Genomic DNA, 21,462 nt, shown 5'->3' on the forward strand with positions numbered 1-21,462 from the left:
GCGAGCGGTGGCCGAGTTCAGCGGCAACTGCTGGGCGGGACGGGATGCGCTGTGTCCCTTTACAAACGCTCTGGAGAAGCGGCCGGGAGCGCTGAGCGGGGCACGCGTCGCTACGCCCGCACTGGCCCGCGAAACCACGGGCAGCCACGAGCCCGTGCTCCCGGTGGGCGGTCTGAGCACTCGCCCAGCGCTCCCCGGGGCCGGGCCCGCAGTCCTTCTGCGCCTTGCTATACTGGGCACCACGGCCTCCTTAGCGGAAACGATCCCTAGCGGGGCAGGGGTAAGGGAAACACCCCAAGTAGTGCGGCGGCCGTGACACCGTGACGCAGCTAGTGGCAGGAGCGATGCTTCGGTGAACCCAGGGGAAGCCTGGCAAAGGCTCGGACCAGCTAAGCCGCGTGTGACTGCCGGGCGCTGCTGCCGCGCCGGGAAGAGCGCACCGCCTTCTCCGCCCGGCCCCGCCCATCGGGCCCACCCCGTTCCGCCCCGTCCCGCTGATAGCCTAGCGCGTCAATCGCCGCCTCCTTCCCCGTCTTGCCCGGCGCCGCCCGGACTTAGCCCGCCTGCGCGCCAGGGCCGCCATCTCCGGTCACCATAGTGACGGGTCCCGGCGACGCTGCGACGGCTCCGGGCCTCTCCCCGTGTGCCTCGGAGCAAGCCGCCGTCCTTCCCGCCGTGAGCCCCTTGGGTCTTCTCCTGCCAGCGCCTGCATGTGCTCCCGTGGGGTTCTGGATCCGCCCCCGCCTTGATCCTGCCTGGCGGGGTGCGTGCCGCCACCATGGCCGGGGAGGGAGACAGGAGGAAGCGCTTTATTTCAGCCACGGCTGCCAACTACTTCGGGCTGGACCCGACGGGCGGTGCCGCTGCCCTGGCCGCGGAGCTGCATTCCCGTCTGGAGCTGAGCCGCTTCCTCGACGACGGCAATGAGTTCCTGCTCGTGGTGCAGCGCTCGGGCGCGCAGCTCAGCGCCTCGAACAAGGTACCGTAGTGTCCGGCGCCTGCGGGTGCCGCGCGTCTGCCGCGTCCCGGCGTGCGAGCGGGGGTGCAGAGCCTGGAGTCAGCCCGGGCTTAGTGGTCGTAAAGACTGGTGTCAGATTTGGGAGACATCTCCCTCCTGCGAGTATTTGTGCCGGTCTCTGTGTCTGCTGCAAGATACTGGCAGATAAGTTTAACCCCAACCGGCAGATAAGTACACTCACCGTCCCCTGCCGTGGGGAGAAGAATTAGAAAGAAAAGAACGCCGTTGGTTGAGATAAGAACAGCTTAATAACTGAAACGAAATAAAATATAATAATAGTTAACTATTAATATACTAATAATAGTGTTAATAATTGCAATGAAAAGGGGCGAGAGAGATGAACAGAACCCAGGAGGAGCAAGTGATGCACAATGCAGTTGTTCACCACCCACTGACTGATGCCCAGCCTGCCCCCAGCAGCGATCGCTGCCTCCCGGCCAACTCCCTCCAGTTTATACACTGAGCATGATGCTCTGTGGTATGGAATATCCCTCTGGCCAGTTCAGGTCAGCTGTCCTGGCCATGCTCCCTCCCAGCTTCTTGTGCCCCTCCTCACTGGCAGATCACGAAGCATGGCAAAGTCCTTGACTTTGGGTAATTACTGCTCAGCGACAACCAGCACATCAGTGTGATGTTAACATTATTCTCATACTAAACTGCAAATATGGCACTGTACCTGCTATTAAGAAGAAAATTAGCTCTATCCTTGCTGTAACAAGAACACTGTCCCCAGAGTCTGTGAAGGCCATATCATCAGCTGCCGATACATTTGTTGGTGGATTATGCCCATGTTGGTGCAGTTTTAGCTGTATATTGTCTCTTTGTGAACATAAGGCGGCCTGGGGCTTGGAGTTGGATGTATGATTTCTTCCTGGGCATGGCTGCATGCAAGTGATGGGAAGGATTGCATGGGCAATGTCCGTGCAGGGAATGGGACCCAATGTGTGGCACATTGGCTGATATTTGACAAATCCTAGGTGGGTGTTTGTCCAAAGCATGCATTTTCCAAACTGATGTGTCCAGCTGCGAGCAAATCTAAGGATCTTTGTGTGAAATGTCCTGCCTTGAGTCTTGTGTTTAGCAATTGACTCATGGGATTGATACCATGGGGTGTGAAGTGTCACCATGTAAGGAGGGCATGGTGTGGTGCCAGCCACACAGGCTGTACAGGCAAGGTGTGGGTCTTGACATGGGACATGTCATTCTGCAGTGAGATCGGGGACATGGTGTCTCTTATGTCAGTGGCTTTGCACACAAAGATGTATCTAAGGAGTCCTCGATGTGAAATTCGGACCAGTAACTTGCATAACACCTTCAGGCAAGAGGGAACATTTATGTACCAGTTTTTGGGGGTGCTGTTGAGCCACTGTCTAAATTACAAAGCAGCTTTCAGCAGCTGTGGAAGATCAGATGCATATTGGTGCTGTACTGTGTACTTGTAGTTTCAGTGAAGCTATGTCTGTAGGTGTTGGGCTAAAGAGTTGATAAGAAAGTAAAACTGATACTGTCCAATACAACTGAAAGCTCTTCTTACTACCCTTTGTTTCTTTTAACAGAAAAATAGTACGCAGGTGTTTACAATTGCACAGAATCTGGGATTTCACTTAGCATATCTTTTTGCTATTAATTTATCAAATGTTTAATATATTTCCGTGTTCTGTGAATTCTCCTGAGCCACAAGTAGTTTCAGTAATTACTTTATGGCAATTTTTGGAACTTTACCCATAAGTTGGGTTGTGAATGGAACATTAGTCATATTACAGTTTATGGTTTTACTGATGAAGGAGCATGCCTTTCTCTGTCCTTGAGAAATTTATGAATAGAGTTATGTATTTAGAAACTCAGGAGAACAATACAGAATATTTAGACTATAGAAAATTTTTCCCAAAGGTATGTAGTATAAAAAGACAAAAAAAATAGGTTTCATGCTTAGTTTTCTCTAGGTACAAGAGAGAGTTTCTGTTTTGTCCAGAGAAAGCGATAAGTAGAGTTTTCAAAATATAGTAAGAAATTACAGTATTTACAGACATTATATGCTGTAGAAGTCTTTATGTATATGATGTTGGAAGTCAGGTTCCTATGGACTCAGAAATGAGTATAATAATTTTAATTTTCTCTGCAAATCAGATACTGCCAGAATTTTATCAGAACCCAGAGGGAGTAATATGGTATTTTATATCTTTTTCTTGATGCCAATTGTTTGTGTAAATGGTGTATTTAATTTAGTATAATATGTAGTCAGTAACAGCTTTCTAAACAAATCCTGTCTTCTTGATTATTACAGATTGAAGCTACCGATTCAAAGAATAACGTGTTGGTGTTCTTTAAGCTGAGACCTGATGTAATTACTGAGGATAATCTTCACAGTAATATTCTTGTGTCATCTATGCTAGATTCACCAATCAACACCCTTTATCAAGCGGTACGACAGGTTTTTGCACCAGTATTACTGAAGGTGAGCAATATGCCAGTTTAAATGCTCTGTAGCTTTATATTGAGACACTGGAATTCGATTGGATGTTACGTAATTCTGAGCTAAATATTTTATGTTATGAAACCAAAGTATTTGGGGAGATTAAACAATGGGTGATAGTTATGATTTCTAAGTTAAAGAAAGTACTTAAGCTCCTATGAGTAAGGATTAGAGGAAGATTCTGGTCATACATATGCCCTGACTGTAAATGTGGAATACACTGGCCAGCGATGGTTAATTTGGAAAACAGCTCACACATTTTCAGAGTGCCTTTATAAACCCAGCAACTGACTTGTGATTTTGTGATAAAAATGTTTTTTATAGTATTATTTTGAATTGTTAAATGAGAAGGCTCTTCTTTCACTTTATAGACAAAAAATGCTACATTGTCCTACCATGTGGTTTCTACTTAATCTGAATTTTATGTATTTTTTAAGAAAATAATAATTGCTCTGTCATGTGAGTCACAATTTTTGAAATTTTCATTACAGGATGAGAAGTGGAGTAAAGCATTTGATCCCAAACTCCAGAAACTTCTAAGTGAGCTTGAAGCTGGCTTGAGTACTGCTCTCAGAAGGCCAGATCCCAGTTACACAGGAGCAAAATTCAGTGAAGATGATGTGCGAGGTTTGTTTTGCAGTTATGTCTTTTATAGTTAATTTTGAATTCAGAGTAAATAATTTATTTACTAGTTGAATGTTTAGGCTTCTCAGTGATTGCACAGTGTAAAATATAACTGGTTGTTGTTAGTAGATTGGAATTACTGACGGTCATGCCAGGAGACCAGAGCTGACTTTTATACTGCATCTAGTCAGGATCAGAAGTTAAAGGATATGTACATAATCATATAGTAAAAATTTGCTTTAGAAAGTATGTTCTGGCTGAACATATTTTATAAACATTCATTTATTTTATATATAAATATTTTCTGTTTTATTTGCAGCTATACTTACACCAACAGATGAATTTCAGTTCTGGAGAGAATGTTCTCGTCATGGAAGTAAAGGGTGTAGTAAAGAGAGAGCTTCATATTTTAGAGACCTATTTGAGGACATTGCAAAAGTATGTTTTATTTTGTGTGATCAGTGATACATTTCTGGACTTAGTAAAAAACACGCTTCTATGAAATATATGTTAGTATGTCAGTATATGTACACGCTTTCCAGATATATGAATATATAAGGATTTAGTTATTTTTTTCTTAGGCAAAATTTTACTTTAAGTTATATTCATGTGATTTGTAGTGACGGTGGTGCATGGGAATGCCGACATTTAATTGGGAGCGGGTTTGATCATTGAATACTAGGAGTTGCTGTAGAAATACAATTATATTCTACAGTTTGTGAACTGGGGATTGATTCACGAGATGAAAAGGACACTATTAATGCTCTCATGCAAAATTTTCGGCACCCACAAAGTGCTTTCTTGAGTAGTACTTCAGATATCAATGAATACTTCACGTGAATAAACTTACAGAAATGCTTGTTTTTTTGAGAGCATTATGACATACTCTGTTGTGCAGTAAACCTCAGGAAACTATACCACTTGCCAGCTTCGGAAAAGTGAATGTTTCTACAATACTATCTGCAAAGTAAACATATTAAGGATTTTTTTTTCTAGGATTATTACAACTTGGATACTCTCTCGTTATTTGAAGTTGTAGATTTGGTGGAGACTACCAAGGATACCGTTGATGGTGTGTGGAGACAAACAGAACATGATCCTTATCCACAGTCTCGCATGCATAATCTCTTGGATGTAATAGGTAAACTGTTATGCAGTCTTTATTAAATGAATATTTGAGAAAAGTAAAATGATTTCTTGAGCAGAGACCTTCTTCCTTGTAAAGGCACCAATAACAGCCCACAGCATGAAGGTGCTTGCTTCTTGTAATTATGATCCGTGAATATTATTTGCCTTCCAGTATGCAATAATTCAGCCAGTTCTGGTAGATGCCTTCACACATGATTGGAAAGGTGATAGATAGTTAGAAGATGGAGTTGGTTACCTTTCAGCCTGTGGGCTGGATTTGTCATACTTGCTTTGACTCCCTGTCTTTCTTTCAGAGGAGAAAATTTATTTGCATGAACCCCTATTAAAGGTCAGTTCAGTCTGTATGGAGGTGAGAGCAGGATGTGCAGAGAGGTTCTTCTCTCATTCTCGACAGCAGCCCCACATTTGGGGACGGGCATAGGACAGTGAGTTTGTGTGCTGCTGCCAGATGTGTGTATGCACGAGAGGAAGAGTTGTGGGGAGCAGCCAGATACTGCCATTGCTGCTGATAAAGACAGGTGCTTGTGTGTGGAATCCAGAATCCAAATCCATCAGCTTCACATGTTGGACCAACGTCTGTTTACCTTGGAGATATTCAAGAGATTTATTGAATCTGAAACAAAATAATCGGTTACTGCTGCATTTGTGTGGTTTGAAATCAAGACACTACACTGTTTTTTAAAAAAATGTGATTGGAATGTGATGTAGCCTTTAAAGGAATTACTTTAAACAAACATAACATCTTGGTTTTTTGTCTTCTAGGTGGCTCACTAGGTAGATTTGTTCAGAGAAAATTAGCAGCTTTGAATTTGTGGGAGGATACTTTTCACAGTGTTAAAGAAAATATACAAGCTGGCATCTTGATTTGTGAGCAGTGGGTGTCAGCTTGTGAATACCTAACTGGACAACTGTGGCAACCTTATACTGTACATCCATGGAAAAATGAGAAATATTTCCCTGAATCGATAGCCAAACTTGGCAAACGTCTTGATGAGGTAGAGATTTGAATTACACACATTAGTTTCATTAGACGCAGAATTAAACAGCATTGCTTTAAGTTAAAAAGGGGAATTGAAATACTTTCATAGTCTTTTCAGAGTCAGATAGTGTTCCATAATCTGTTTGTCTGAGCCTTTCAAAAGTTTCTTGTAAAAAGGAGAGAGATGGGTACTTGCAAATGTAAGTTTTATGTAAAAATGCATTTGATATAGCAAATACTTTTTTTCCCTTATAGGTGCTAGCTGTTAGAACACTGCATGAAAAGCTTACGTTCTTTTTGCCAGCTGGAGAACAAAATTCTTTACATCTTTCTCATGTGTTTGAACCCTTTGCTGGCCTAAGTCCTGTCCACTATAATCCTTACACAGAGGTATAATGCTTATTTTTGATTTATTCACATTCTTTCTGTGTCTTTTTGCAATGTATATAGTCCTAAACTAACACGCGAACTCATTATCTCTAGCCATTATGGAAAGCAGCAGTCTCTCAGTATGAAAGAATTATTGCACCGGCGCAACAAAAAATAGCAAGCAGATTGAAGAAATTTATTTCAGAAATTCAGGACAGTCCACAGCAGGTATGAGTAATTCTGTAGTCTGAAAACTTTCCTGAAGATCAAGTTATTTAATGCCTAAGTAGTCAGTTTAGGGGACAAGAGTAAGTACTTAGGGCCAAAGACAGCGCTACTGGGTGGTGTCAGCTTATGTTTAATTTTTTTAATGAGAAAGTGATAACATTTTTAAATCTTCATATTCCAGCTTCTTCAAATATTTCAGAAGCATAAGGAACTGATAAAGCACCCAAATATAAGCAAAGAATTGCTTTTTGAAAGGGAAACATTGCTAGCAGCACTTCAAGATTATGTCAAAGGTATTTAATTGCATTCGTTTTTTGTGAATGCTAGGATCTTTTTTTACTTCTAGAAGTATGTCAGTTTTCCTGGTATATTTTTATAACTACAGTAATGATCTAAGGTTGTTCTGTTAAATATCTGGTCTAATGCATCTTTTGCATGTGTTAGACTATGAGTCAGACTTTGAAACTCGATGCCGTGGTGTTCCTGGTGATGTTACTGGACCATTGTCAGGCAAGAACCTTTCTGAAGTTGTCAATAATATTGTATGGGTACAGCAGCTGGAACTGAAGGTACGAGATTCTGTTACTGTTTACACACAATTTATCACACAAGAATATAAAACATGGTATTTGACATTTCTGTGGGGAATTCCACACAGAAAACTTGTGGGCTTCCCAAGAGTTATGTAATCAAGGTTCCTTATCAGTGGTGCTGCTTGCTAAGTTTATTATTTTAGCAGACCCAGAATGCAGTCTTTTTGTAGTAAACTGAACTTTTTTCATTAAAAAAAAAAAAAAAAAAAAGACCAAAGTTTGGACAGGAAGTGTTTTTGTTAAATTTTGCCCTCCAATTTGCATTTTAAAATTTTATTTAAGATTCACAGACAGCCAGATTCTGAATTCTCACCTGTTATTACTAACCTTTGTAGTGTCCTCTTGTAGTCAAAGAGATTTCTTGGTAGTACACTTCAAGCTTGTGCCTGACACGGAATTTACAGTAGTAAAAGCAAATGTACAACAATTCTGTTTTAATTTATCTTGTTTTTGTAAGTTTGTGTTCACACTTTAGTAGGAAAATTTGGACATTTTTTGGAAAACATTGACCAGTGAAAACCAAAATGTTTTTTGTGAACTTAAGTACCCTCTGCAATAACTGTAGATTTGAATGAGAATAGAAGTTACTTATCCCAGAATAATGATTAGCCCCGTTCTGCTGATGGGTGTCAGTTGTATGTCTGCTTTAGGCTGTACTAAATTTTTTAACTGCTCTCAAATCTCCACTGATTGTATTGACTAGGGTTTTAATTTGTCCACATGTAGATGTGAAATTCCATTTCAAATACATTTGAGTGTTGTTATGGACCTTACAGATACAATAGAAGACTCATGGGAGATCTGTACCTTTACAGAGAGTTAATTAAAGACCAAGTGGGATATCCTGGGGTATATTAGTAGTGGTGGATGCCATTGGTGGACAGCTTATTCAGACACAATTTACTGTACAGAGAATTCAAATGTCTGGGACACAGTTCAGAATTCACTTTTTTTTTTCCTAATCAGCTTTTGAATCCCACTTGGATGTTTAGTAATATTGATTTTTATTGCTGTGATTTTTCTTTTCTGATTGAATACTGAGAAGTTAATCTTCTTTTCTTTGTTATTGTGTTTAAGGTGGATGATTCTATCAAGCTGGCAAAGGCCCTTCTGTCTGACTTACCTGGATTTCAAACTTTTCATCAAAACGCAGATTGTTTTCTGGAACAGTTAAAAATATATGAGCAAGAACAATTTGATGATTGGTCTAGGAATATCCAGTCAGAATTATCAAATCCCAAGTCAGGACTTTGGTAAATACACTCTTTTTAAAATAATGTTTATTAAATAATGAAATCTGTAGTGGGATGTAATTCATTAAAACTTGACAAAGGAAATAAAAAAAAATTACAGGATTAAGAATGAGTGGAGAGACAAATTAGAACAATTTATTATACTTTCATCATCCTACCAGTCTTGCTTGGTAAGTTGAAGTATACAGAACTGTATTATTAATAACTAATTAATAGCTAATACTGCAGATTAATAACTAATCTTGCAGTTTCTGTTAGCACCTGGAATTAAGGTGGATTTTCTTGTTGTTTTTACTTGTTACCCATTGTAATCCTTAGAGTGATAATGTATAGAAACCAGATGATATGGGAGTATAGCTTTGATATATAGATGACACATGCAGAGTAAAAAATTGTTATTCACAAGAAATTCTGCAGTCTACATAAGGCAGATGAAAGAAGGGTAAGCATATCAATTTAAATTTTATTAATTTTGTTTCCCAAAATAATAAAATTTCTTTGTGGGATATTAAAATATATTTTAACGATTTTTTGGTTTAGTTGATTGGCTACATAGCTTCTGTCTTCAACTCTGAGGGTTGCAGAATTCCTCTGAAAAGAATTTGTCTGCAGTTACAGAGGCTACAGGAGTTGATACTTAAGTGAAAACCTTTAATGAAAATGCTCAAATATATAACAGCCATCTAATTTATTAGCACCATATTGTTATTGTGAGATCTTAAAAGATGTGATGTCGTTAATTAAAGGAACAAGAAAAGAAGTAGCTCCATACAAAGGGGAATGCAATGGATATGGGAAGTAGAAAAGAGATGAGAAATAAAAAAGAAAAAAATGAGTAAGGCTGAAGTGTTTTTGAAAGGATGGTGGTAGAAGCATTGCTAAAGTAGAAAAAAAAAAATTGGAGTACAGTCTGAAGATAGGCTGATGTTCTTATTAGCATCTGGTTGAATATACCAAAATGCTCCATTGATGCAAGCTCTGGTTCTTAGATTGGTTCCCTCATTATTTTCTTCCCCTTTGCAGCGCTGAAGACTGGGGCTGGTAAAGTGCCTGCTTGAGAGAATATGATGGATACAGTGTAATTTAGAAATACTGTCTAGGTGTGAGTTACATGCTAGCTATTGTCAGAAACCAGAAAAAACTGTTAGCAAAAATGATAGGCGTTGTTAATTCTGTCTTATCTTCATTGGCTTTGAATAAAAGCAAAGGTTACTAGAATAATTTATTAGTAAATTAAAATGTTAACAACCATAGAAAAAATAGAATGACATCAAGCTGTTTAGAATAGTTTGTTGTATTATGGTAAAATGCACCTAAGGATAAATATCAAATTATAGTCAGTAATATGATTGATTTTGGTTCAGTATCCAAGCTAATAGCCCTGTGATGGAGTTGGATCCCATTTCTGGAACATTAAATATACTTTACTCAGATCGTTTGGTGACTCTGCTAAGAGAAGTACGTCAGCTATCAGCACTTGGGTTTGCTATACCAGCAAAAATACAGCATGTTGCAAACACTGCACAAAAGTTCTGCAAGCAGGCAGTCATCCTCAAGCAGGTATATGCCATAATAACTTCCTGTTCTGACTTCCCATCTTTAGTTTGTAGAACTTCTCTACAGTGCTGTCTTTTCTGTCTGTGTGGTTAAGCTTTTCACTGTGCTTGTCTGCATGAAAGTGACTTCTTTCTTGAACAAGTTAGCTAAGTCCATAAAAGAAAAAAAGTAAAGATATGCTTTATGGTTTCAGAATGTGTCTTCTTTTAAAATACAGTATTAAAGCCATATGAAGTTACTGTAAAAAATAAGACAAGTAATTGATCACCAAGTTTTAGTCCCAGTTTTTTGTAATTATGACTAAAGGGAGTTGTCATAAAATGGAGCAACTTGTCCTCGCCATTGCTAATTTTCAACTGAAAATATATTAGTAAGAATTTTAATGGGGTTTTTGGGAGTGGGTGGTATATTTTTTTGGTTTCACTCAATGCCACTCAATTCAATTTCACATGAGGTGTCATTGATATTTGAGATACCCCTACAGCTAAGGCAAAGATGACGTAAGACTTTTATTTGTTCTAGCCAATTTAAGCTCTCCTTTTTTACAGGTGGCACACTTCTATAATTCTATTGATCAACAAATGATTGGGAGTCAGAAGCCAATGATGTTACAATCTGCTCTAGCATTTGAACAGATAATTAAGGTGAAGGAATTCCCCTCTCTTTGTCTTTTTAATTTCAGTGGTGTCTGTGCATATTCTGGGTCACTTTTTCTACGTTTATTGCATTGTAATTGAAAAAATTATTTCTTGATAAACAGGTGAAGTTGATTAGCAGTTACTAATGTCACATTTTTGGTGTTGATCTGTGCAGAACAAAGGTGTCCTCTAATCTTCAGATGTCTGCTTATGTTTGTGGAGCAGAAGTCTCAACATCAGTTGATCTATTTCAAACTCTGTTAGGAGTCTGTCATTATTCCTTCTCCACTGCACTGATGGAGCTATAATGCTATGCCCCTCTACGTCTGTGATTTACCAGATTATTTTGTCTCTAGTGCAGCTAGGGAAAGGGAGGAATAAAACCATCTTTCTCATAGTATCACTTCCTCTATGCTAGCTGGTAGACTGTTTTTGTCATTAAATCTTACAAAGTTTGTGTGTTTTTAAAGCATTCAAAATCTGGTCCTGGAGGAAAAGCTCAAATAACATGGGATAATCCCAGAGAACTAGAGGCTTATATCCAAAAACTCCAAGCTGCTGCTGAACGGCTTTCCACTGAAAATAGAAAACTAAGGAAGTGGCACACAAACTTCATTCAAAAGGTATATTTTCCAGATGAAATTGAAATCATGTTTATTATGGCATACCTTAACCTTTTTTTGATTTACGTGATAATGAGTATGTTTATTATCCCTTAAAATTCTTTTAACAGGTCATATCGCTTATGAATATTGATCTACTTCGGCAGCAGCAGCGTTGGAAAGAGGGACTTCAGGAGCTCAGAACTGGTTTTGCCAGCCTTGAGTCACAGGCAGGGTTTGATTTTTGTGCTGCAAACTGTGAACATTTGACTTTTCAACAGTAATCAAGAATTAAGACTCAAACATAGCATGATTTAATTAATTTTGATTAAGGAGTTACTGGCTGTCTTAGGAAAACATCTGTGTCCTAGTTAATGCCAGATGTGAGGTAAAATCTCAGATGAGGAGGATGGAGGTAATTTTTTTGTCATACTAGTAATGGGGGAAGAACTTTTGGTCAATAACAGGTGTTAGATGAGGAAATGGGAAAACCTTGGGTGATGTAGATCAGTTGTGTCTGAGCCATTAATGCAAGGTAAAATGAAGAAATTGGTAAAGATAGTGAGTGATCCCCACACAGAATAGAACAAATGTATAAAATTTAGAATTAAAATGCATTTCTGCCTGAAATAATGAGAAAAATATATTTTTGTTGGTTCACTTATCAACTGACAACATTTAGGGTGGAATCATAGAATCATTAAGGTTGGAAAAGACCCTTAATATCATTGAGTAAAATGTCAAAGATTTTGATTAAGAATATCGTATTATCAAAGTGAGCTATTTTGAGTTATCATTCAAGTCAGTTTAATTTTTCCTATCACCTTCAGTAATCAAAGGACTCTATTCTTAGATGGACATGTTGTTCTTATCCTTTGTAATGCAAATGCAGATTACTTCTGTTGGTATTTGCCAGTCAAATAAATACAGTAACTTTACAGTATTTTACTTCTAATTTTGTTTCCAGTCTCTCAAGATAATATGAAAAATAAGTATATTGATTCTGGCTTTTAATTTCTTTTGAACTTTAATTTGCAGATTTTTATCTTAAAGTCAGTATAGTTTATGAAAATAATCTAGATTTGCTTTAGGATCTGTTTGAAAATTATTTTGGTATTGCACAATATTTTTAGATGGAAAATTACCTGAACTGTATTAAGTCACTCTTTAAAAATCTTTGAGTAGAAGTGATAAAACTTAACCAAATGTATATTTTTTTCACATTCCAAAAATTACAAGATGGTGTAGTCTTACTGCTGTCATCATCAAGATTTTATGTATTTCTTTAAAAACTCCATTTATAATTGTCTTAAGGCTTAATTAAGACAATTTCAGGTTTTCTTAATCTCTAGAATCTTTCTCTTGGAAGAGCTCCTGTGGGCAGCTTTGAATTGTAGGGCAGACCTTAAGTGTGTAGCTTCTTGCAGCAACCCTGGACTGCCTCCAAAGCCCTGTCTGAAAATCTCCAATTAAACAATAGAACCTTTTAGGCTGGAAGAAATTTCTGATTTATTTTCTAGCTTCTGTTGTACTTTTGCAAATTTCTGCATGACTTGCAAATGACCGTTTAGCTCAGTTAGAGCATGGTGTAATAATGCCAGGGTAATGGGTTTGATCCCTGTAGGGACAATTCACTTAAGAGTTGGACTTGCTGATCCTTGAGTCCCTTCCAACCCCAAATCTGTGATTTGCAGAACTTGAGTGTATGATAAGGCTTTACGTGTTTTTATAGTGCAGTGTAGCAGATTCCAATGAAAATTGGAATTCATTGAGGTAAAATCTTAGGTTAATTTATTAGTTAGCATTTATCTGTGGAAACACACAAGAATTTTTATAAATACTATTTAAAAGGCAGCTTACATGTTACAAGAAAATAGAAGGTGTGATACAGGTTTAAATCTCTCATTTGGCCAGCTCTTTATGTTATTTCCAGCAGAGTCTTACTCATTTTAGAGTAACCTTGAAGAACGTTCTGATAAACCAATGGGTGATGAGCCTCAGTGAAGTGCTGATGCTGATCTGCCATAGAGACTGTTTGATTTGGATATTTTTTTTATTCCTATATTAATTTGAAATAAATGCAATAAATCCAATAAATACAATAACTGGTCACATAATCAAAAGCTCATATCTTGTGTTAGAAGGGACCCACAAGCACCATCAAATCCAAGTCACTGCTCATCACAGGACTACCTAAAACTAAACAATGTGACTTAGGTATGTTGTCCAGATGGACCTTAACCTCTGACTGGCTTGGTGCTGTGACGAAGTCTATTCCAGCTTTGTGATCACTGAATTTTACTAAGATCCTGGTCTCCAGATTTTATACCGTGTGCAGTTTTGTCTTAAAATTATGGTTTGGGGAATAAAATAAAAGAAAAATAAACATTGTTAAATTTTAGGGTTTCAAATCGAGTGATATGAAAGCTTGGAGACAACACTGGAATCATCAACTTTACAAAGCTCTGGAGCATCAGTATCAAATGGGCTTAGAAGCGCTCAATGAGAATTTACCAGAGATAATTATTGATCTAACATTCAAGTAAGATTTTTTTTTTTTTTTTTTTTGGCCTTAAAAGAAAATATTCAGGTGCAGATTACATTAAAGTATTAGTTTTTCTATTATTTGTTTCACTTTTTAGGCAAGGCCGGTTGCAATTCAGGCCTCCTTTTGAAGAAGTACGAGCTAGATATTACAGAGAAATGAAGAGATTCATCTCCATTCCAAATCAGTTTAGGGGAGTAAGTGAAGCAGAAGATGAGTCTATATTCACTGTTATGACCGAAAGAAATGCAAATGGGTTTCTGACTGCTTTCAGTAAAGCAGAGGATTTGTTCAGAAGGCTGACAGATGTTTCTAATCAATTCAAGGTATTTTCAATATTGGACTGACTCATGCCTTTTTTCCCTTAGATTTGTATAATTTTATGCTTTGGACATTCTAGAAGTAGCTGAGCAGTGACATTTGTGTATTGTCTGTTTCTTCAAGGCAGATAAGCAAAAGCTTAGCAAGTCCATCCATGTTAAGCCAACCGCTTAAGCACATGCCTGACTTGAGCTATGCTTTTGAAAGCTCTGTATAATAGCTGACTTTTCAGTCTTCATGTTTTGATTCTCCTTAAATGTGTGAATCTGTCAAACCATTTTTACCTCCTGATTTTTCCACTAAGAAAATCTACAGATAATTGAAGGAGAACAAAGGTTAAAGAGTAACTTGAAAATATTATGAAAATATTTTAATGTTATTGAGAAATGGTTTTTTAATCTGGAAACTATTTCTTTCCCATGAAATAAAAAATAATGTTGGAAAGGAATGGATCGTAATTGGCCAAGTAGATATGGAACCTTTGGTGAAGACACATCTTTCTAGCAAACAGGATTGGGAAAAAAACTTCAAGGCATTAAAAGTGAGAGGGAAAGAAGCAGAACGTCTTCCAAGGTATAGTGTAATTCTGTTCTCTTGTTTGAATAATGTATTCTATCAGGTATTTTAAAGGTAATAGTAAAATAGAGATTTTCTTTTTATATGAAGATATAGATGGAATTTCAAGTGTTTTTAAAATGTTGACTTCTTAAATGTTTAGATATTAATTTTTCATTTTTATTTTTAGATACTTGCTCTCTTTTATCTGTGCCACCTTCTCTGAAAACTTTTAATTACTTCCTGTGATCTAATGGGAAACTTCTTCAAAATTCAGGGCTAATTTTGAAATACTACAAAACATAATATTTTAACAAATCTTTTAGCTAAGTCCTGTACATGTGAAGTATATATGGCAGTTAAGAACAGACGTTGTAAATATTTGTCATGAAATAATTCCTGTATTGAAACATTTGATTACCTCTTATAACTTATAATGTAGGCTTTTATTCTTACATATATTCACATGAATTTATTGTACTATGTGGTTAGAGCTTTCAAGTAAAACTGGTAGGAATCACGTTCAGAACAAGGAAAAAGACGTGGGATTTCATGCTGGAGAATGGACTGGTAGAACTTGCCGGCTAGTGATACTCTTGAGTAGTAAAGATTTCCATGAGTTCATGGACAGACTGAAATGAATAGAAGAGAAACTGGCTGATGTGCCTTACAGCCAGAAACAACATGTTGCTAAAAAATCCATGAGTTGAAAATATTGGTGTTGAGGGAGAATACTCAGGAAGATCTCAAATAAGGTAGACCGTTTTCTTAGTGTTCTTTAGGCAACTACTTATGGTCACTGATATGTTAGGTATGGGGCCTTGAAATGACTCTCTTTGGCTTTTCTTCTCTTCTTATTACTATTGAAGGTTCAGTTAGTAAACTCTTAGGGAAATTAGAGAATTAAAGACATGAGTATACAAACAATGAAAGTATTTTTCTTTTGAGTTTGGTAATAGCCTTTCAGAATTTTATGGCACTGGTTATATAAAATCTAGCCATTTTCCAGCTATTTGGAGAAGCAGAGCATTGGACCTCAGTCCTCATAAAACTGAAAGTATATATGCATAATTGTTATAAATATTTCAATACTATGTGTAATTTTCCCAATAAGCTATGACTTTTATTTGTAGAATTATAAAGGAAATTTTTCCTTAAGCTACAAAGGGTAAACTACAGATGTTCGTAGATCTTAGAGATACTGACATATAAGTATGGTACTGAATGACTGAATGTTTGCTGTCTTTTAATCTCTTTTTTTGAAGCACGATCAGAATAGATTGTTTAACTGTTAATTGCAACCCTGTGAAAACTGTAATTGATGATTTCATCCAGAAGTTGTACGACATTCTGGTTGTTTCTTTGAGAAGATCTATTCAAGGTAAATAACTTCAATGAATGGTATTTTGTTTGTTTCTGTTGTACTTGGGCACATTTGTGTTAATGTAAATACTCTTTTAAAGAAATACTGTGCTTTCGGGCACAGTGAACTGCAGAAATCACAATGCAGAGAAAGTAATCTGTTACAGCTGTGTATTCCACAATATTACTTTTTCACTACAGATGTAACCTAGGACCCTTTGATGTCCATTGTGTATCTTTCCTGTTCTCTTGTTTTTGCCACTTCTGTTCCAGGTGTAAAAGAATACATATGAACATTATTTTGCATGTTTCCTTTATCTGGAAGAAAATTCTGTTGCTTCCAGGAGGAAAATTTATTTGATGTTTGAGGGAGGAAAACTTCCTAGGTGTTTGAGAAGGCATCATAAAATGTTGTAATAAAAAATTCTATTAGATTTTCCTTTTACAAATTGAAATACTTCATGCAGAGTCTAAAATAATCTAGACTTACTCCATAGAATTTCTTGTTGCTTAGATTGTCAAAACTGTTAAAACTGTGTTGAAGAATGCAAAACATTTCCTTATTTTGGGTGGTCGATCTATATCTGGAACAGTAGGACAAAGTGGAATAAAGTGTACATGATGAGAAATAACAGTGCTTTGTGCTTTAAATCTAATGATTTAGAAACAGGAAACATAGAACAGGGATTGTGCAGAAAATGAATTATTTCCATAGCCTGAAAGGTGAATCTTTCCTGGAAGATTTCCTGGAGCTATACAGCTCCTTTCCCGGTGTCAGAAAAGATTTACCTTGGTAGGTAAAAACAACATTATAGCTTATTCAGGCATTTGTTTCTGAGACTTTTCAATATGTAAAGCAAGGTGGCTTTAGTTGTTAGCTTCTTTAAAAGAGCCAAACCAAAACAAACAGAAAAAAACCCCAAAGAACCCAAAACCTATTTTAACATCTGTTTTTCTGTTTACCTAAAAAAAAGAGCTATATAGCTTTTGAAAGTATATAAATAAACACTTATATGTATATAATACATAAATAAATGTATTTATATTTAATGTTCAGAAGGGACTGTGATACTTATGGTTTAAATCATACACTGAATGCAGGGGAGCACATTTGAAAAGCTGTGTGTAAACACAAATCTGCAGTTTTTGTTCAGGTAGTAGACAAGATTGGCGTCTGCAATTTGTTAAGCAAGTACTTTGCATGCTTACGAATAATGTTGTATCATTGTGCATTTGTCTGATTTGGATGTTTAAAACTACAAATATTTTCTCCATGGTGACTTTGTTTTCCATCTTTATGTAGCTCATCTGTGTGATGTTTCTACATTTCTCACCGATGCCATGGAAACACTAGTGATTAGGCCCCAGACTGTAGAGGAAATGGCAGAAGACAATTTAAAATATTTAAGCCTAAATGAACGAAAAGAAGGGGTAAGATACTATTTTATTCTGTCCAGAAAAACAGCTATAAAACTCATTACTCTCTAGTATGGAAACTTACATTTAATAATAACTAATAAAGATCATCCAGAGGTCATACAGGGTCAGGGCAGTAGTCCATGTAGCACAGTAACTTGTGTCCAGCAGTGGAGTGATTTACCTAGGTGAAAATATAAAATCAGGGTACCGTATTTGATACTTTTTACTTCTAATCTTCAACCAGAACCTTGTTGAGTTTTATGTGGGTCTTGACCATATAGTAACACTTCATGGATTTCTTTTCCACAGCCTTCCCTCGTCTTCTCTTGAGAGCAAATACATGTTTGATATCCAGAATACACTCTAGTAAAGTGTAGATCGATTAACCTTTACATGAAGGACCCCTCTTTCCATTTTTTTCCCAACTGCCTCCTGTTACCATTTATGTCTTAAACTGGGAGAGATATGGACCAAACAGTTCCTGTTCTCCTTTTCATGGCACGTGACTGTAGTCTTCTTTGTTGTGTCTAGTATCAGCCATCTCTGTTCTAGACTGAAGAGTGTTAGTTAATATAATCTTTTCTTATGCATAAACTCACTCAACTTTGATCATCCTTGTTGCCTTTTGATAAGTCTGTTTCATTTTTCTGTGTGACCAACAGATTTTTCTCAATTCTTAATATCTGAATAAACCATGGATTTACATGATGGGATAGTAATATTACTTCTTATTATCTTTTTGGTCTCTGTGACTCAGAACATTTGATTTGCTTCCTGCTTCTTAGATTAAGCTCACATTTTGGTAAAATCAGTTGTCATAAGCCCAAGATACCAAGTCTGAGGTGCAGTTTTTATCTTAGGACTCAGCTTGTACATGTGAAATTTATTTTTTCACATTTATGTCACTTCATGGTTATCTACTTGAATTTTACTTGTCACCAGTATCATTAGTCATTATTTCTTCTGCATTCATTCTGTAGTTTTTTACAGGTGATGTGTTTTAATGCCTGAAATAACATAGTATCATCAGTAAACTTTATCATCTCACAGGCTGGTCTCCTTTTCCAGTTCTTTTATAAGCACTTAGAGCAGTCCAGAACAGATATCTACAGAACTCCATGGGTGATATTTTTTGATTGCAGGAACTAGCCATTTCCTCCTAATACTGTTTCCTGTCTTTTACCCAGTTAATTATCTGTGCAAAGACCTTTGTTCTTATGTCAAGGTTACCAGTTTTCCTTAAATGCCTTGGATGAGAGTTTGTGTTAAAAGCCTTTTGGAAGCTCAACTGGAATATATGGTTTAACTTTCCTTCATCTGTACCCGTACCAATGCCTTTAAAGAGCTCTGGTTCTACAAGATTGTGGAGTTCTACAAAACCCATATTAGCTCTTCACCACTGGACAAGATTTATCCTTTGAAGGATTCAGTTCTAAATGAGTGCTTCTGAGTTTAGGTGTTTATCTGCAGGTGTCTGCAGTGCATGTGCTGTTAATAGACTCGGCAGAAGTCTGGTCCAGTTGCCCGAAAGTGCAGTTCTAGAGTTAATTGAGATGCATTTCCAACATCCTCACAAGGCTGGCAGATGTAACAGATAAGTTCTGGAGGCCTTTACCTTCCTGTAGTTGCAGCTGCAGGCCATGCAAGTGCCACAGGACATCTTGGATGGCCTGATACATGTATTTGGGAGGAACTGAATTAAATCCCAGTGGTATAATCAGCTGCAGCCTGGAGCAATCCTTGTTACCCTGGTGTAGGCACCTTGTGGCTCATCCTCCTGAGTTGATTTTTTAGCTCCACTGAGAGCTCAGTGCAGTTATTGATGCATAGGTGTCTACTGTTTGAGGGATGTCCTGCATATCAGAGAGCTCTATACAAGGCTCAAGGTAGGTAAGACACAGGATGTATCGGAAGCCCCATAACTTTCGGGGCTGTAGATGTAAGGCAGATGGGATAGATTAGAGGATCTCAAGTAGTGCTGGAAACCTCTGTCATTAAATAATTGAGACCTTGATTTCAGTGGAGTTTTAGATGTCTGCTTAACAAGTCCACATACAGACAGCTAATTTTAGCTTTGTCTTGCATACAGGTTATCTGCTTGGCCCTTTACTCAGTACATTTTGTAGGAACTCTGGGAGAATTATTGGATATTGAAGAGAATTACTTTGTAGTACTGTTGCCTGTTACCTCTTTTTAATTTTTAAAGGAAAGCACACATAACAGGAATTTTTGGTAAATGTATAGAACTGTATGTGTTTATCTCAGATGATTCTTCTGACTTACATAGTTTAAAAGGGTTGGTTTGGTTTTTCTTTTGAATTCTGTTGTCTCTTAGTATGTGGGAAAAAAAGATGGGTTTTTTTGCCCTGCATAAACAGGTGACAAAAACTGGTGCTCTTTCAGATAATTTCTAATTATTTGGATTGCCTCTGTTCCTTCTTCTTTTTTTAATATACCATATTTTTTGTGGATTACCCTGATATGCAGCTAAGCACTACACACCTGCTGCGTCACTTTCTCATTCACTCAGAGCCTCCCCCACCCCTAATGAGACAGGAGAAAAGGAAAGGAAGAGGAGAAATGAGACATCTCATGGATAGAAATCAAAATAGTTCAACAAATGAAGAAAGAGAGAAAGAAGTAAAAGAAAGACATAAATAAAGCAAGGCAAGGAAAGGAAAGGAAATGAACAGAAAGGAGGCAATATTACATGGCATGGAATATGTCTGCCTGGCTGTATCTCATGGGTTGAGATAAAGACAGTTTAAGAAATAAAGCAAAAGCCACACAAAATCAAAGCAAACAAGGAATTATTTCACTGCTTGCCATGGGCAGGCAGGTGTTCAGCCATTCATCTCCAGGAGAGCAGGGCTCCGTCATGCGTAACAGTGACCTGGGGAGACAAACATCACTCTGAACGCTTCCTTCCTCCTTCTTCCCCCGCTTTCTATGTTGAGCATGATGCCATATGGTGTGAAATGTCCCTGTGATCAGCGGGGGTCAGCTGTCCTGGCTGTGTCCCCTCCCAACCCCTTGTGCACCCTCAGTCTCCTCATTGGTGGAGTGGGGTATGGAGCAGCAAAGGCCTTGGCTCTGTGTAAGCTCTGCTCAGCAGTGACTAAAACATCCCTGTGCTATCCATGTCATTTTCATGACAAGTCCAAATCACAGCCCCGTACCAGCTACTAAGAAAAAAATTAACTGCATCCTGGTCAAAGCCAGGAAACATACACACAGATTTATTGAGTTGTGTTGCTCTGCTGCTGTTCTCCAATTTGATTGAGTTGATCTCGGCAATATGTAAGGTGTCACTTACCTCTTTCATAGTTAACATTCACTTCTGTATATCTTATGTTAGGATCAAGATTTAGAATTTCTCTAAATACCTCAGATACTATTTTTTCAAAAGTTTAGATGTTATTCTATAAGCAGTATTAAAAAAGCAGCTGTATATCAGCTGATTATCGGTGCATACACAATTGGTGATTCATATGTATTTGCTTTAGATAAACACGATTTAGTGAGTTTTTGCATGCACACTTATTTTTGATCTTCCTGATTTTAGATGTTTCTCCTGTTTCAAGAAGCTGAAGATAAAAACAAACTTCTGCGAACTGTGGCTGGTGCAGGTTTGGACAGTATCGGTAACCTAAGAGCTACGTGGGATAAATTTGAATTAATGATGGAAAGCCACCAGCTTATGATTGCTGAGCAGGTAGCAATGAAAGCTTAAAATTTTGCCTGAGAATGTTGAAATTATTTTGAATATGTCTGGAA

General features: G+C 37.7%; 1 protein-coding gene across 1 annotated transcript in view; it reads left to right on the top strand.

The window, feature by feature from the left end:
• Nucleotides 1–778: 778 nt before the first annotated feature.
• The window catches only part of DYNC2H1 (dynein cytoplasmic 2 heavy chain 1), a gene marked incomplete at both ends in the record, with an annotated part of 155,079 nt that continues 134,395 nt past the window's right edge, over nucleotides 779–21,462 (top strand). The window contains 21 exons of the mRNA XM_082277385.1: nucleotides 779–979; nucleotides 3,303–3,473; nucleotides 3,983–4,118; nucleotides 4,435–4,553; nucleotides 5,112–5,256; nucleotides 6,027–6,259; nucleotides 6,499–6,633; nucleotides 6,727–6,840; nucleotides 7,022–7,133; nucleotides 7,285–7,409; nucleotides 8,511–8,686; nucleotides 10,051–10,246; nucleotides 10,792–10,887; nucleotides 11,352–11,504; nucleotides 11,615–11,713; nucleotides 13,886–14,025; nucleotides 14,126–14,354; nucleotides 14,795–14,922; nucleotides 16,170–16,285; nucleotides 17,570–17,697; nucleotides 21,251–21,400. Of these exons, the coding sequence (XP_082133511.1) occupies nucleotides 779–979; nucleotides 3,303–3,473; nucleotides 3,983–4,118; nucleotides 4,435–4,553; nucleotides 5,112–5,256; nucleotides 6,027–6,259; nucleotides 6,499–6,633; nucleotides 6,727–6,840; nucleotides 7,022–7,133; nucleotides 7,285–7,409; nucleotides 8,511–8,686; nucleotides 10,051–10,246; nucleotides 10,792–10,887; nucleotides 11,352–11,504; nucleotides 11,615–11,713; nucleotides 13,886–14,025; nucleotides 14,126–14,354; nucleotides 14,795–14,922; nucleotides 16,170–16,285; nucleotides 17,570–17,697; nucleotides 21,251–21,400 (3,102 nt within the window). The remainder of the gene's footprint in view (nucleotides 980–3,302; nucleotides 3,474–3,982; nucleotides 4,119–4,434; nucleotides 4,554–5,111; nucleotides 5,257–6,026; nucleotides 6,260–6,498; nucleotides 6,634–6,726; nucleotides 6,841–7,021; nucleotides 7,134–7,284; nucleotides 7,410–8,510; nucleotides 8,687–10,050; nucleotides 10,247–10,791; nucleotides 10,888–11,351; nucleotides 11,505–11,614; nucleotides 11,714–13,885; nucleotides 14,026–14,125; nucleotides 14,355–14,794; nucleotides 14,923–16,169; nucleotides 16,286–17,569; nucleotides 17,698–21,250; nucleotides 21,401–21,462) is intronic.

The sequence above is a fragment of the Coloeus monedula genome (genome assembly GCF_965178545.1).
Source record: "Coloeus monedula genome assembly, chromosome: 3".
Lineage (NCBI taxonomy): Eukaryota > Metazoa > Chordata > Aves > Passeriformes > Corvidae > Coloeus > Coloeus monedula.